General features: G+C 45.2%; 1 protein-coding gene across 3 annotated transcripts in view; it reads right to left on the minus strand.

Moving 5' to 3' along the window:
• Nucleotides 1-14,018, minus strand: part of kiaa1549la (KIAA1549-like a) — a 134,346-nt gene that overhangs the window by 54,080 nt on the left and 66,248 nt on the right. For all 3 annotated transcript variants that reach the window (XM_070550536.1, XM_070550537.1, XM_070550535.1), the window contains exons 8-9: nt 1,864-1,923; nt 1,201-1,361 (exon numbers count right to left, since the gene is read on the minus strand). In XM_070550536.1, coding sequence (XP_070406637.1) covers nt 1,201-1,361; nt 1,864-1,923 — 221 coding nt within the window. The remainder of the gene's footprint in view (nt 1-1,200; nt 1,362-1,863; nt 1,924-14,018) is intronic.

Here is a 14,018-nt window from a genome sequence, read left to right on the forward strand (position 1 = left end):
GAAGGGGAACAAAAAACCCAAAAGGGCAGGAAGCCAACCCTAATATCTAAAACTGAAAAACAAAAAACAAAAGCTCACTTATGAGCAGAGACCTAGAGACCTAGTGGGGGGGAACAAAACAACACTGACAAACATCAATGAACTGACAAAACACTGAGACACAGACAGGGTTTTATACACTGGGGAGGATGAGAGGGAGATGAGCTGCAGGTGTGTGGGGAGAGAAACCAAGTGAAAGCAATTAACTAATCAGGGAGGAAACTAACATGACCTAACAGTAAAACCTAAAGACAAGAAGAGCAGCAAGCAATATTCTAAGGGGGGAGGAAACCCACAAACACCGGTGAGAAAAACACACTAAAGAGACTAATAAAATGAACAGCCGAAACTAAAGGAAAACACTACAGAAAGATAAACTACAGGGGAGTGACTAAGGGGGACCACGGGAGCACTGGACCTGGGAGGGGGATACCTGGGGAGGGAAACCTAGAGGGCTGCGGACCTGGGGACAAATGAGGAACACACGAGGAAGACGAAGACAAGGACATGTGAGGGCGCTAGGAGACACAAAAGGAGAACCTTGAGATGGGTGGAGAACACAAGGAGACACATGAGGGGAGACGCAGACACAGACCATGACAACAAGCTCATACGATCATTTCATTACGTCCACCACCTCCGCGTGAATCTACAGAAACCAAAACACAAACACGTTCTCCTAACTTGAAACATTTCAACATAAAGTGGTAGCCTGCAGCCTTTGCTCTCACTCCTTTTACCTCTCAAGATCTCAAAACAGCCCCAAGTAAACTCTGCCCAGCTGTCTACTCCTGGAGCTGCTCATGCTCACATCTGGTCACTCATATAAAGTAACAGTAGCCCGGTCGGTGCTGTGGGTGACAGCAATAAGTTTGAAACAAACAGGTTCTGCCTGATTTCACACAAACATATTTTATCATTCTGGATATTGTGTCTCCTGAGAGAGGACACCAGGAGGTAACCACATCCTGTATGTAAAACTGGGCAACAGGAACAGCTGCCAGACAGCACAAGTGAACACTATTAGTAAACTACCTGCTGAACCACACAATAAACCTCACGATAAGTTTGTGAAACAACGTTAGCTACTGTCACACAAAACGTGAACTCGTCATGCACGAATAAAAAGGCTGAGTAACACCGTGCTTCGTCATCACTGACCTGCACGGTGTAGCCGCCCACAGTGGTGGCCCGCCGGGATCTGGCGGTCTGAGGGCCCTGCCTGCCCGCTACCAGGAAAAGCTCGGCCAGCCGCTGCTCCATCAGACTAGCAAAGCTCTGGTAGTTGGCCTCCAGAGAGGAGCTGTCTACATCCTGGATCACTGCGAGGAGACACAAAAGCGGGGTTTAGGGAGGAGAAAGAGGAGCAAAAGAATGGATGGACAATGAGTCGAACAGAAGGGGGAGGGAGGAAAAAGAGAATGAAGAAGGATCAGGAGGAGATGAAGGATGAGGTGGCCGGATTATTGTCCCGTCTGTTAAAACGCTGCTTAGATGAGTCTTCAGAGACATTCGGATCACTCAGCCTGTCCCTGTCGTACACACACACACACACACACACACACACACACACACACACACACACACACACACACACACACACAAAGTGGCATCATTCATGCTGTCCGTGATGTGATGTGATCTCTCCCTCTGTCCCAGCCAGGGAGCTCTGAATTATACATCGGCAGGTTTTCCCAGGAAGGAGCAGCTGAAGCGAGTCGGAGCGTAAACGGCCAGAGAGCCAAAGCCGTACAGGGAAGGAAAAGGCAGAGCCGACTCCATCCTGCTGAGCCGCACAAAGCAGCACCCCATCTGTTCGCTTACCTGTGATCACCCAGAAGTTCCTGGTCACTGCAGACGTGTTCAGATTGTGGTATTCAAGAGCTGGAGACAAAAAATGATTATAGATTAAATAAACGTTTTAATTTTAAACACAAGTTTAACAAAAACATTCTGACCAGACTCTAAATTGTTGTTTTATTAAAAGTGTCCTATTAGACCTCCCTTATGCATGAATATGTTCACCACAGTTGTGATTTTCTAAAGGCTTATCAAAAAATCTTCATTCATGTAAAATAATTCTAATAAAATAAAGGACTTCATGGATTTTTAAATCTCTCAGAGTTCCTCAGATAAATACTGAATATCGATGGCAATCTACTAAAAAACACTGCTCTATTCAAATGTTCTTTGTTTCAGGATCAAAAACTGAAAGTCACTTTTTTTCTCGTCTCGTGAGGAGCTTTTTACAGATTAGACAGAAAAAGTCAGAATCAGTCTAGAGATCGTCCTTCCCGGGTGTCCAAAAGCAGGACAAACACGCCTAAAAAGGTCCTAAAACAGGTTAGAGGGACTTTACGAAGTTTTGAATTTTTATGCTCGTGATTGCCCCCTCAGGCCAAAAGCGTAACGGCAGCTTCAATAATAGGCTCGTGCACGAGGCGCGCATGCTGTACGTGCACACTCCTTAACGAAAATAACAGCTGAGACAGTCCCGTGTGTGTGTGTGTGTGTGTGTGTGTGTGTGGCCCGGAGGACAGGAGAACACGCAGCTAATTAATTAAATAATTTGGTTCTGTACCTTTCTCTTCAGCACAGCCGACAAAGGTTTATGATGGGTCAGTCCTCCTGCATGCTCAGATCATTCCCTTCCCTTGCTTGAAAAATTGTTCCAAAATGAAAGTTGAACCCACATCTTTTTTATCTGTGAATTCAATGCCGTTCGGCGAGTCTCAAATAAAAATTTGGGCATCTTACTGTAAAAAAATATACCATTAATGTAAAAAATAAACTCTAAATAAACTATGTTCACACCCAGAATCAAACCCAGGTCTTCTGCATGAGAGTTAAACAGCTTACAAGGTGAGCTACACTCTAGTAACATTCACAGTATCTGTAACATTTATATCCTTGATGACAGCTGAAACAACGTTCAAAGAACGGTTCGGAGTGAAAATGGCTATTTTGTTGCTAATTTGCAGGAAATATCTAGAAGAAAGTTCTACAGAAAGTAGCTAAGGGTCCTCAGAAATGTAGCTAGCTTTGTCACTAGGCGTTAGGAACAGCGACAAAGTGGCACTGCCTCTCTCTCTGCTGCTAAAGCTACGGATAGCAAATGCTACGGGCGATGCCTGAGCGTGAACGCGCATGAAGCAGCCTGCTCGACCCGAGCATCTCTCTTTTTCTGTCATTTTACAGAAAAACAGGCAATCACAGTAAAAATGCCAGGGCTCATTCTACAGGACCAGGGCGTTGCAGGAGAATGTATGAAGAAGACATTTATTATTTCTATACATGTTTTGGTTGTCAGACTTCCATAATGCCCCTTTAAAAACTCAGTAGGCTGCATGTGTTAGAATAGAATAGAATAGAATAGAATAGAATAAAATAGAATAGACTTTATTGATCTCAGTGGGGAAATGCACTTGCTAGAGCAGCACATAGATTTAGAGAAAAGCAAGAAGAAAGTGAAAACAAGATTAAAGGCAGTTATTGTAAACTTCAACCACTAAAAACAACACATTCTCACACCCAAGGCGTCAAAATATGGCGCGTGTGACCAAGCCTCAATATGGCAATTCTGGACGCCCCAGCGCATCAGGAGACGACGATCAGGGACACGCAGGGTCACGTGGCTCCGCTGGCCTCACTGTTTGACGCGCGTGGTCACACGGACATTATTCGACTATTTAACCTTCCCCTCACCCCAATCCTAACCTGAAGGTCCATAAACTGTGACCTTATGGTTAGGATTGGGGTGAGGGGAAGGTTAAGTAGTTCACAAGTAGTTCTAATGTCCGTCTCACCACCGGCGTCGGATACCGACGCTCTGGGATGCTGCGTCAGCTGTTTGTCCCTGATCGTTGTCTCCTGACGCGCTGGGGCGTCCCGAATCATCATATATTGACGCTTGGTCACACGCGTCATAATTTGATGCCTTGGGTGTGAGAATGTGTTGCTAAAAACAGTGAAAAAAAGAAAACTTGGGTTTCCAGAACTATCCAGTATGAAGCTCCACGGCTAAGAAGAGAAATATCCTCAAGAGAAGGAAAATAAAAGGATTTCTAGGAATATTTAGTCCTGGATTTTAAAAAGTATTGTGTTTGAACACAGTTTGGTTTTTTTGTTCAGTTTTGTTGGTTTTGAACATTTTTGAACCATTTTTTAATCAACATTAGATCAATTTCAGGTCTATATTCACTCGCCACAAAACCCAGAAAACAGCCTCTCCAGGTTGTCCTTCAGAGGTCTGCAGTGCCATAGACATGACTACATAGATGCCCCATTGGGCACTGGAGAGCGTAACAGCGTCACCGCCATATTGGGTGGGTCCCTCACTCTCCAAACATGACTGGAGTCAATGTAGGCTGGGCAACTATTCCTGTATTTTGTGCAGCCTACGGTTGCAACAACCGGTGTATTATTGAACACGTGAGATTACTGTTGACTCGCTCTCCCTTGTAGGTTTCTGACTCGCGGGGAACCGGGCTTTCTCAGTTTTAGCTCCCTAACTCTGGAACAAGCTGCCACTCTCAGTCAGGCTGTCTCCGTCCCTGCCGGTTTTTACGAGTCGTCTCAAAACTCTTTGTTTTGCGTTCCCTGATCATGTCTGAGAATAGCCCTCAGTTGTGTTGCCTTTTCTATGATTTTTTTCCTGTTTTTATTCTGTGTTTTGTCGTGTTTTTGCTGGGCTCGGTCAGTCATCATTCTTAATCCATGTTTTAATTCTTTCATCATGTTTTTATATTATTTTAATTCCTTGTACTGCGTTCTAGTTGTTTTATGTGCTGTGTCCAGCGCCTTCAGCGCCCGTAGAGGGTTGTGGAAGGTGTTTTATAAATAAAGCCATGATTGACTCTTCTAACCTACCTGTTGAGGTTTTATATTTTAATTTGTTATATTGTCTTACATTTATATTTTAACTATCGTGCCATACCATATGTCTGATTTTGTGAAAAAGAATAAAGAAATGTGTTTTTAGTTGATTAATCACCTTCCTCAGTAGAAGTAAATGCACTGGGGCGAATGGGAACCCATCCAAGATGGCGGCTCACTACTACACAAGCTCCAATAGGTGGTGCCAGTCCATAGAGTGTCTATGTATGTGTACCAAGCCCCCACAATGCGGGACAGAAATTGAAGCCAACGCGGAAGTGAAATAAATTGCAGTTCCACCCTCATCCACTGGGGGCTGGTGTGAGAGGCGAGCAAATCCTCATTGACTCCCATGTTAAAAATACCAATTTCACAGCAGAAATAAACATGTTTACAGCCTGGTACCAAAACATGTTTTTGGTTTAAATGATCTAGTTTACACTCATGACAACTCTGAGGGGGGTGAATTGTTTTCTCACTCTTCTGTTTAAGTGTATTAAAAGCCTAAAATTCTGTATAATTAATGAGCATCAGACCCACGTGACCACAGAGCTAGCTCCATGGAAAGGCCTCAGTAGAGCCTCGGTCTGGCTTGGAAACTGCTCCGGGATTTTGAGTCTCTGTGTGTGTGTGTGTATTCTGTTTTGGATATTAGTTGTGCAATTGTTGGACAGAATGACTTGCTGTGGCATTAATTGCACTAATAGAGCGTCCAAGAAGTCTCCACTTGATTTTTTTGGTAAGTAAAATTATATTTATGTAATTTAGGTCACTGCCGAGCTGAGCTTAGATTTTAACATGTACTGTTTACCCTTAAAATTTAAACGTAATGCTGCACTTTAGAAAATGGGTTGAAATATAACATGTTGGTGGAGCTGGGTTCCAACTAACGGCTTGTGGAGCTCTCGGGAGACCGATGTTTTCCACCCGGTTCTCCCTTCCCCACAGCTCGGCGTATCTCTGACTCAGAAGCTCTGGTGTTGTGCACAGTTAACTCCGGTTGTAGCTAGGTTGCTACCTCCGTTAGCTTAGCTCCCACTTCCGCGCTAGCTTTGGGTTAGCCTCAGGTTAGCTTGTAGCTAGTTCGACCGGGTGTCGTCAGTCGATCCCAGACTTACAGCCCCACCCTCAGCTCCACCTCTCTTTCCTTTGTGGAATTGTCTGGGCTTGACGGAACCTGTGACACGGTCAAAACGGCGGTGGTGGCCACCTCCCATTTTTCTTCAAAAATGTGTTATTGGAGCCTAAGGAAACCCATTGTCCATATATGTACATGTCGATGATGTGTACAGATCTGCTCTAAGGTCATCAGACACAACCAATCAATCACAACTGAGTTTGGATTTGCTCAGATTATTCAGCACAGTCTCTGCAAGAGTTTCTGGGCTGGGAAAGTTCGGAACGACCGTTTAGCCTCCTTAAACGTTGTTTATGTTTTACAGACCTTTATAGGCATATTAATGCTGAAACACATCTCACAAAACCTTTTCAGGCTTGTTTTTTTCTAGATAAACGTGACTGACCTGTGTGCACCCACCCTACCTGCTGTGCTTGCAGAGACTCACTTCTACTCAGACAGGAGAGAAAAAAACATTGTCAGAAGGAAATTTGTGTTCGGACGGTGAGGAGAGTTGCTGCTGGTGATTTGGGACAGAAAAGGTTCCCATTTCCTCTTTGCTTGATAGAAAATTTCCTGTTGTGTTTGCAGGGGCCATCAAATTTAAACATTCTGTCAAATCAGTCACCACATAGATAAAGTTGAGCCCTGGACCATGAAAATGAAAGCAGGTCTTTTAAATGGCCAGGTCTGACAAAAATCCACAAATTCTTCTTTTATTACCTCGAAAACATTCGGGAGATAAAGAAAACAGACACTGAGTGAAAGTCTGGTCCTGAAGCTGGGGGAGGGAGCATCCTGAGTGCATATGGCGTTCAGGCGTGTGATGTCATGTTATGCCTCCACATGTTCTCTCTGACCCACGAAGCTCATTTGAGGTGATGTCTGTCAGAATTTTTTCTTAATTAGCTGATTTTTGTTGTTCTTTTAAGACTTTGTGTCATGGTCTGCGTCCTGTGTCTCCCTCATGTGTCTCCCCGTTTTCTCCATCCTTCTCTAGGTTTCCCTTATGTCTCCTTGTGTCCTCATGTGTCTGTAGTTTTCTTAGGTTCAGGTTTTTTCTTCTAGGTTTCTCCTTGCTCCTTCCCCTCTGGTTTATTAGTTCTCCTTAGATCTTTAGTGTTTTTTTCTAGTCTTCAGGCATTGTTATTATTCTTAGGGTCATGTTTTAGTTCTCCCTCTCAGCTTAGTCTCCTCTCCCCAGTGGTTAATTGATTTCACCAGGTTTCTCTCCCCACGCACCTGCAGCTCATTCCCCAATCATCCTGCCCCAGTGTATAAAACCCTGTCTGCGTCTTAGTGTGTCATTGGTCCTTTGTTCGTGTCAGCGTTGTTTTTGTCCCTCTCCCTCCCCCTCTAGGTTTTCTTTGGCTCTACCCTACTTGGTATTTTTGGCTTCGTGCCACTCTTGGTTTTCATTGGACTCATCATCTTAATAAAGATGTTCAATTTTATATCCACTCCTGCTCCATGTCGTTCTGGGTATCTGCACATCGGGTCCTACTCCTCCACTCCTCTCAGCGTGACACTTTGTTGTAGTCTCTGTAGGTTTTTCGGTTGCAGCTCTTTGTAAAGCACCTTGATGGTGCTAAAATACCATTTCCTGTCCATCAAACTATTATTTTTGGTATCTTTCACCAACTCAAAGAGCTTGAATTTACAGCCAGCCCGGCCAAGGAGACACGCACACGCCAGGAAGTTCCTGCAAATTTACCGTGAAGTTCCATCAAACGAACCTAAAAAGTTTCAAAACATGTCTTGAGCTGCAGGTGTCTGGATTCAGTCTCAGTTTATTTCAGAAAGTGGACAAAATTTAGCCTGCAGAAGAGAAAACTGCACATTTGCTATTTGTTTGCAGTCTCTGTTCACCAACAGTCCCAGCCCAGAGGGATAGTAGCTTTACCAGAAAAAATGTCTAAAACCGAGTGACACCAGCTGTTTCCTTTACTTCAGCACAAGCTTTCTCACCTTGAAACAAATGCTCTGCCATCATTATTTGCTTCCTGAAATACCTGTTCCTTCCTGTCCAATCAGCTCTGTCTCTCTATAAACCCATCAGCTCACCTTTAGCTGCTCAGCCTCGTTCTGCGACCCGTTTACCCGTCAACCCTCCTTAAACCGGAGTCAGAAGCAGCAGAAGCTTTTACCAGCCACTGCCTCTGCTTCCTGATGCTTTCATACCACATGTGAGCAGTCACATCCGCTAACGCGTCTCTGAAGCTGAACAAGCTCACATAATCACAAACGGCACTGGAGTGTGAAGCTTCAGGCTCCCTCCGTGCTCTTCAGACAATCCGCTCAACGTGCAGAGGAGTCTGCTGCATTAACTCCGCCGACACAGCTGCTGGAATCATTACATCCCATCATTTTATCAAAGGGAGGAAGAGGAATCTTCCAGTCCAGTTCAATCAGTCTAAAAATGGAATTTATTTCATTTAAAAAGCAAGATGTCTGCATTTGTTTTAACGTGTTACATAAAGAGAAAAAGACCAACATCTTGTTTGCGATTAGCTGAAAACCTCACAGTGATTTATAGGCTCATTCCACCGACTAAAGGAACTACAGATTACTGTGGACCAATCAGAGGCAACCTGGATTATCATAAACCTCCACTTGTAGGAATCTGACAATGTCTTTAATTTTAGAAAAGAAAGAAAGAAAGAAAGAAAGAAAGAAAGAAAGAAAGAAAGAAAGAAAGAAAGAAAACAATCTTTTCTAAAGTGCCTCTCAAGTAAAATATGAGGTGCTTCACTAAAAAAAATTCAAGTAAAAAAAGATTTAAAAAATGATTAAAAATATGTTTAAAATGAGAGAAAAAAGAAATTGTGGTAAAAAATAATTATGTAAGGAAAGAGAGAGAAAATGAACAGGAAAGAGGGAAATCTGTGGATCGCGAGGAAAAGTGGAGTTGGTAGAAAGAGCAGAATAAGGAGAGGGAGGTGATGAAGGTCACACCAAAGCCTGAACAGGTGAGTTTAAAGGAGACCACTGAGTCCACTAATCTCAGGGGGAGAGAGTTCCAGAGTCTGGGGGCCACAGCAGCAAATGACCTTTGACCTTTAGCCTGGTGTGCAGCTTTATGGGGTCAATCCAATTCAACTCTAAAATGGTTCTAACTGTTAAGCGCGAGTCATGCGTCTGCGTCAGCGCGGAGACACGCAACGCCATCATCCGTCCTAGCAGGTCTGCTGGAGAGCCCCACAAGTTTGGACGGAGTCTAGCTCTCTTTTCTAAACATCCGTCCGTCGAGACGGAGAACGCAAGCTTGTGATTGGTCAGGACGCCGCTGTCGTCTACACCGCCGCCATTGCGCCCTCAAAAAGATAAAGAGAGCCGAGGATAACTAGCGGCAGACGCGGAGGAGCTTGAAGAATACCTCGCGGAAAAAACTCTAAAAATATGAACGTTTAATTCCCCCGTGACTGGAGGAGTGGAAAGATGCGCAGCAAGCGTTTTATTTGTGGACGGAAATGACAGGAAACGTGGGTTTAGAGGTGGCGAGCGCATGAAGAGGTGGAGGAGGATGAGAGACAAATTTGTCTGTGTTAAAAGTCTCTTATATACAAAAAACACAATATAAACACACTATCTTGGACCGATACATGACACGATACCACAGAACAGCGCTACGCCCTCTGCTGTCCTGGCGGGGAATTGCTTTGCAACACTCTCCAGGAGACGGAGAAGCATGAGGGCTAAACGTCTCCGTGCGTGCGTGTCTCTCCCTTTTGGAGCTGACGGAGAAGCATGAATCAGGCTTAAGTTTTAGAGCTAGCGAGGTAAAGTTTGATGTGGTCGTAGCTGATAAACAATTATAACAAATAACCAGATCCTTAAAAGAACAAATTCAGCCTGGAGATAAGACTGGATAAGGCCGGAGAGAAGGGAGGAAGGTGAACTGTGTTTATTAAAAGATTGCTTGGCCTTTGTGTAATACAGCAATACATTATCAACACTATTAATAATGGTGCGAAGAGGCTCTCCGGTATATTTAACAGTTTTAGCTAACACTGAGTTTTAGGGCTACACTCAAAATAAATGTGGTAAAAAATACATTTTTCTTTCTAAAATTTACCATTTACCATTACCACAAAAAAAGAAAATACTTTTTCTGTCTGAGGCATTTACTACAAATCAGTCTTGGTCATATTATGAAATATCTGAAACATTTTAATTTCTGCATCAATAGTTTTTGTGTAGCAACAGATTTAAAAGTTACCATCCTCTCGAGGATGACAAAAACATCCCGTTGACTTCCCTTTTGATCCTGTAACTGTCATGGCCTGAGGTGTTTTCCCCACACTAACCTTTCTCCTGCAGGTGGGCGGTTCCGGGGAGCAGCCCAGCTGCAGCCACTCGGCTGCAATCATCGGCTGGCTATAAGAGGAGCAGTCTGAGACCTACACGACATCGGATGATTAACTCAGTTTGGATATTCGACCTAGTCTCGAGCTCAGTCTTTAACTCCTCGTGTGTTTTTCCTCATGCTTCTAGTGATTGCTATTTTGTAGCGCAGACATCACTCCACCTCATCTCTCCAGCCATAACCAACGGATCTCATCTCCACATCGTCGCACCTGCTTTGCCAGCCGGCCCGCTCGCTACCCCGCCTGCCTCGCTTAATGGTTCGGATTCCTCATCTTCCTCATTCCTCGTCACCAAAGCTTGGACCCCTTTTGAGCTCCTCTCCGCCTCAGGCCAGACCAACCCTCTCCTCTGCATCTACACCTCCCTGCTGTCTAGTAAGACTGTACCAGTTTGCATTAGTTGCATTCCCAACTGCCGCCTCCTCGCCTTCCTGTTTTCTCCCGTTAGATTCAGACCCCGAACATCAGAGCACTCCACCAACCATCACCTTATTTGATAAACATGAATGCTTTTTCTTACCTTGTCTCCCGGCTCTGATTCTGCATGCGGGTTAGAAAACTAAACTCCAGCATGACAGCAACATCTGCAGAAATAATCATGCATTCTGTGATATTAGGATAAAGGGAGGCTTGCCAACTCGGGGTCGGGGGAGAGGTCCTACCTCAAGTGGGGGAGTTTAAGTATCTCGGGGTCTTGTTCACGAGTGAGGGTAGGAGGGATCGGGAGATCGACAGGCGGATTGGTTCGGCGTCTGCAGTGATGCGGACGCTGAGCCGATCTGTCGTGGTGAAGAGGGAGCTGAGCCAGAAAGCCAGGCTCTCGATTTACCGGTCGATCTACGTCCCAATCCTCACCTATGGTCATGAGCTTTGGGTAATGACCGAAAGAACGAGATCGCGGATACAAGCGGCCGAAATGAGTTTCCTCCGTAGGGTGGCCGGGCTCAGCCTTAGAGATAGGGAGAGGAGCTCGGACATTCGGGAGGGACTCGGAGTAGAACCGCTGCTCCTACGGATCGAAAGGAGTCAGTTGAGGTGGTTTGGGCATCTGGTCAGGATGCCTCCTGGACGCCTCCCTGGGGAGGTGTTTCGGGCATGTCCTGCCGGCAGGAGGCCCCCGGGTCGACCCAGGACACGTTGGAGAGGTTACATCTCCAATCTGGTCCGGGAACGCCTTGGGGTCCTGCCGGAGGAGCTGGTGGAGGTGGCCGGGGAGAGGAGGGTCTGGAGCGCCCTAGTTGGGATGCCGCCCCCCGCGACCCGGACCCGGATAAGCGGAGGAAGACGACGACGACAATGAGTAAAGTGGTCAAACTTGTGATTTTTACTGGAGTCATTTCTCCATTAGTGGCCCAGGTGTGAAAGTTGACACTTTTCTTTACATCTTCAGCTGTTTGTATTGAAGTCAAAAGGTCAACATGACCACAGACAAGTAAATAAAGCACAGTTTCACTCGCTTACTGAACTTCAAAGGGTTGCATCATGCCCCATGTGTCTTAACCCTCCCACTGTCCTAATGGGTGTGACCCCGCGAGGAAAGTTGACCATCGAGCAGGACTGGTGATTTATCTCTTGGGTCCACGCTGCAGGGGTGAGATGTGAGCACCACCTCACCCCTGCAGCGTGGACCTCAAGGGATAAACCATCAATCCTGCTCGATGGTCAACTTTCCTCGCGGGGTCACACCCATTAGGGCAGTGGGAGGGCTAAAGCTTCTGTTATACTAGCAGATTCTGCATTTTCCTGTAACTTTGTGTCTGTAAGTCACCAACAGCCACGGCCACGTGAGTGTGAAACTGGCAGTGGGCGTTTCCATGCATAAACAAACTACTGTATAAAAGTTCTACACGAGCAGAAACCATCAGGTGTCAGTCACGAGTCTTTCAGACTCAAACGAAAAGAAATTCCTCTAAAAAAAGGTTTTTGAATCCAGCAACACCTTAAAGAAACGAGACAAGGAAACCAAAAGGGTCTTTGTCTCTGAGCCGATCTGTGATGAGAAGATTTTCCTCCAGACTTGTGAAGAACATGAAGGTATTCACCCAGCCAAGCAGACACGCCGGTCCCCCTGGAAGCTCATTAAATTCATGTTTTGCAGCTTCACCTAGAAAATGATCCGACGGTGCGTGACAGGATAGGAGAAAAACAAGTCTTGTTTATATATTAAATAGTTTGTCTTTTTAGTTACGCAGCGCCCGAGTTTGACTTTTCTTGAGTTTAGTTTAGAAAAAGGAGCTCAGGACGCTGCGGCAGCTGGAGGTCTTAACCACCGCCACAAATCCTGTTGCTTCCAGCTCGTGTCTGCCTCCCCTTCTGCCCGCTTGTTGTTTAAATCTCAGGGAACGGGGAGTGTTTGGATGTGAAGTGTGATGTTTGAGCCCTTTGGGTGTTGAGAGCACACACATACTGATACTAATCTAATCTCATCGGGCTAAAATTAGCTTGCTCAGGAGACACGGACAACCGATCGCCCGGGGCAGGGCGAGATGATAGGAGCTCTGCAGCTGTTTGCCCTTTAAAAAAAACTCACAGATGGTTTTAGAGGCTGGAGCGGGACACGAACAGAGCTATGGGATCTGGGGCAAGCCCCCATAATTCAGGTCTGGAAATGAAGCAAAGTGACAGAAATTGCAGTTCTACCCTCATCCACTAGGGGCTGGTGTTAGATCCTCATTGACTCCCATATTAAAAATACCAATTTCACAGCAGAAATAAACATGTTTACAGCCTGGTTCCAAAACATGTTTTAGGTTAATAGATCTAGTTTACACTCATGACAACTCTGAGGGGGGTGAATGTTTTGTAACTCTTCTGTTTAAGTGTATTAAAAGCCTAAAATTGTGAATAATTAATGAGCATCAGACCCACGTGACCACAGAGCTAGCTCCGGGGAAAGGCCTCAGCCTGAGCCTCGGCCTCAGCCTGAAAACTGTTCCGCCATTTTCAGTCTCCCAACTTAGACCATTAGTAGTAGCATTTGTGTATTCTTTTTTGGATATTTTTTGTGCAATTGCTGGACAAAATGACTTGCTGTGGCATTAATTGCACTAACAGAGCATCCAAGGAGTCTCCACTTCATTTTTTCGGTAAGTAAAATTATATTTATGTATTTTAGGTCACTGCTGAGCTGAGCTTAGATTTTAACATGTACTGTTTAACCATGAAATTTAAATGTAATAGGGTAAAACCCAGTGCATTTAACATAATGCTGCACTTTAGAAAATGGGTTGAAATATGACATGTTGGTGGAGCTGAGTTCCGAATATCGGTATGGTCTCCTCCCCTCAGCTGCAGCTCGGCGTATCTCTGACTCAGAAGCTCCGGTGTTGTGCACAGTTAGCTCCAGTTGTAGCTACGTAGCTACCTCCGTTAGCTTAGCTCCCACCTCCGCGTTAGCTTTGGGTTAGCTTCAGGTTAGCTTGTAGCTAGTTCGACCGGGTGTCGTCAGTTGATCCCAGCCTTACAGCCCCACCCTCAGCTCCACCTCTCTTCCCTTTTGTGTAATTGTCTGGGCTTGACGGAACCTGTGACACGGTCAAAATGGCGGTGGTGGCCACCTCCCATTTTAGCACAAAAACGTATAATTGGAGTCTATGGAAACACATTGTCCAGTAGATATA

This window comes from Nothobranchius furzeri, chromosome 4, assembly GCF_043380555.1.
Source record: "Nothobranchius furzeri strain GRZ-AD chromosome 4, NfurGRZ-RIMD1, whole genome shotgun sequence".
In the NCBI taxonomy this organism is placed as follows: Eukaryota; Metazoa; Chordata; class Actinopteri; order Cyprinodontiformes; family Nothobranchiidae; genus Nothobranchius; species Nothobranchius furzeri.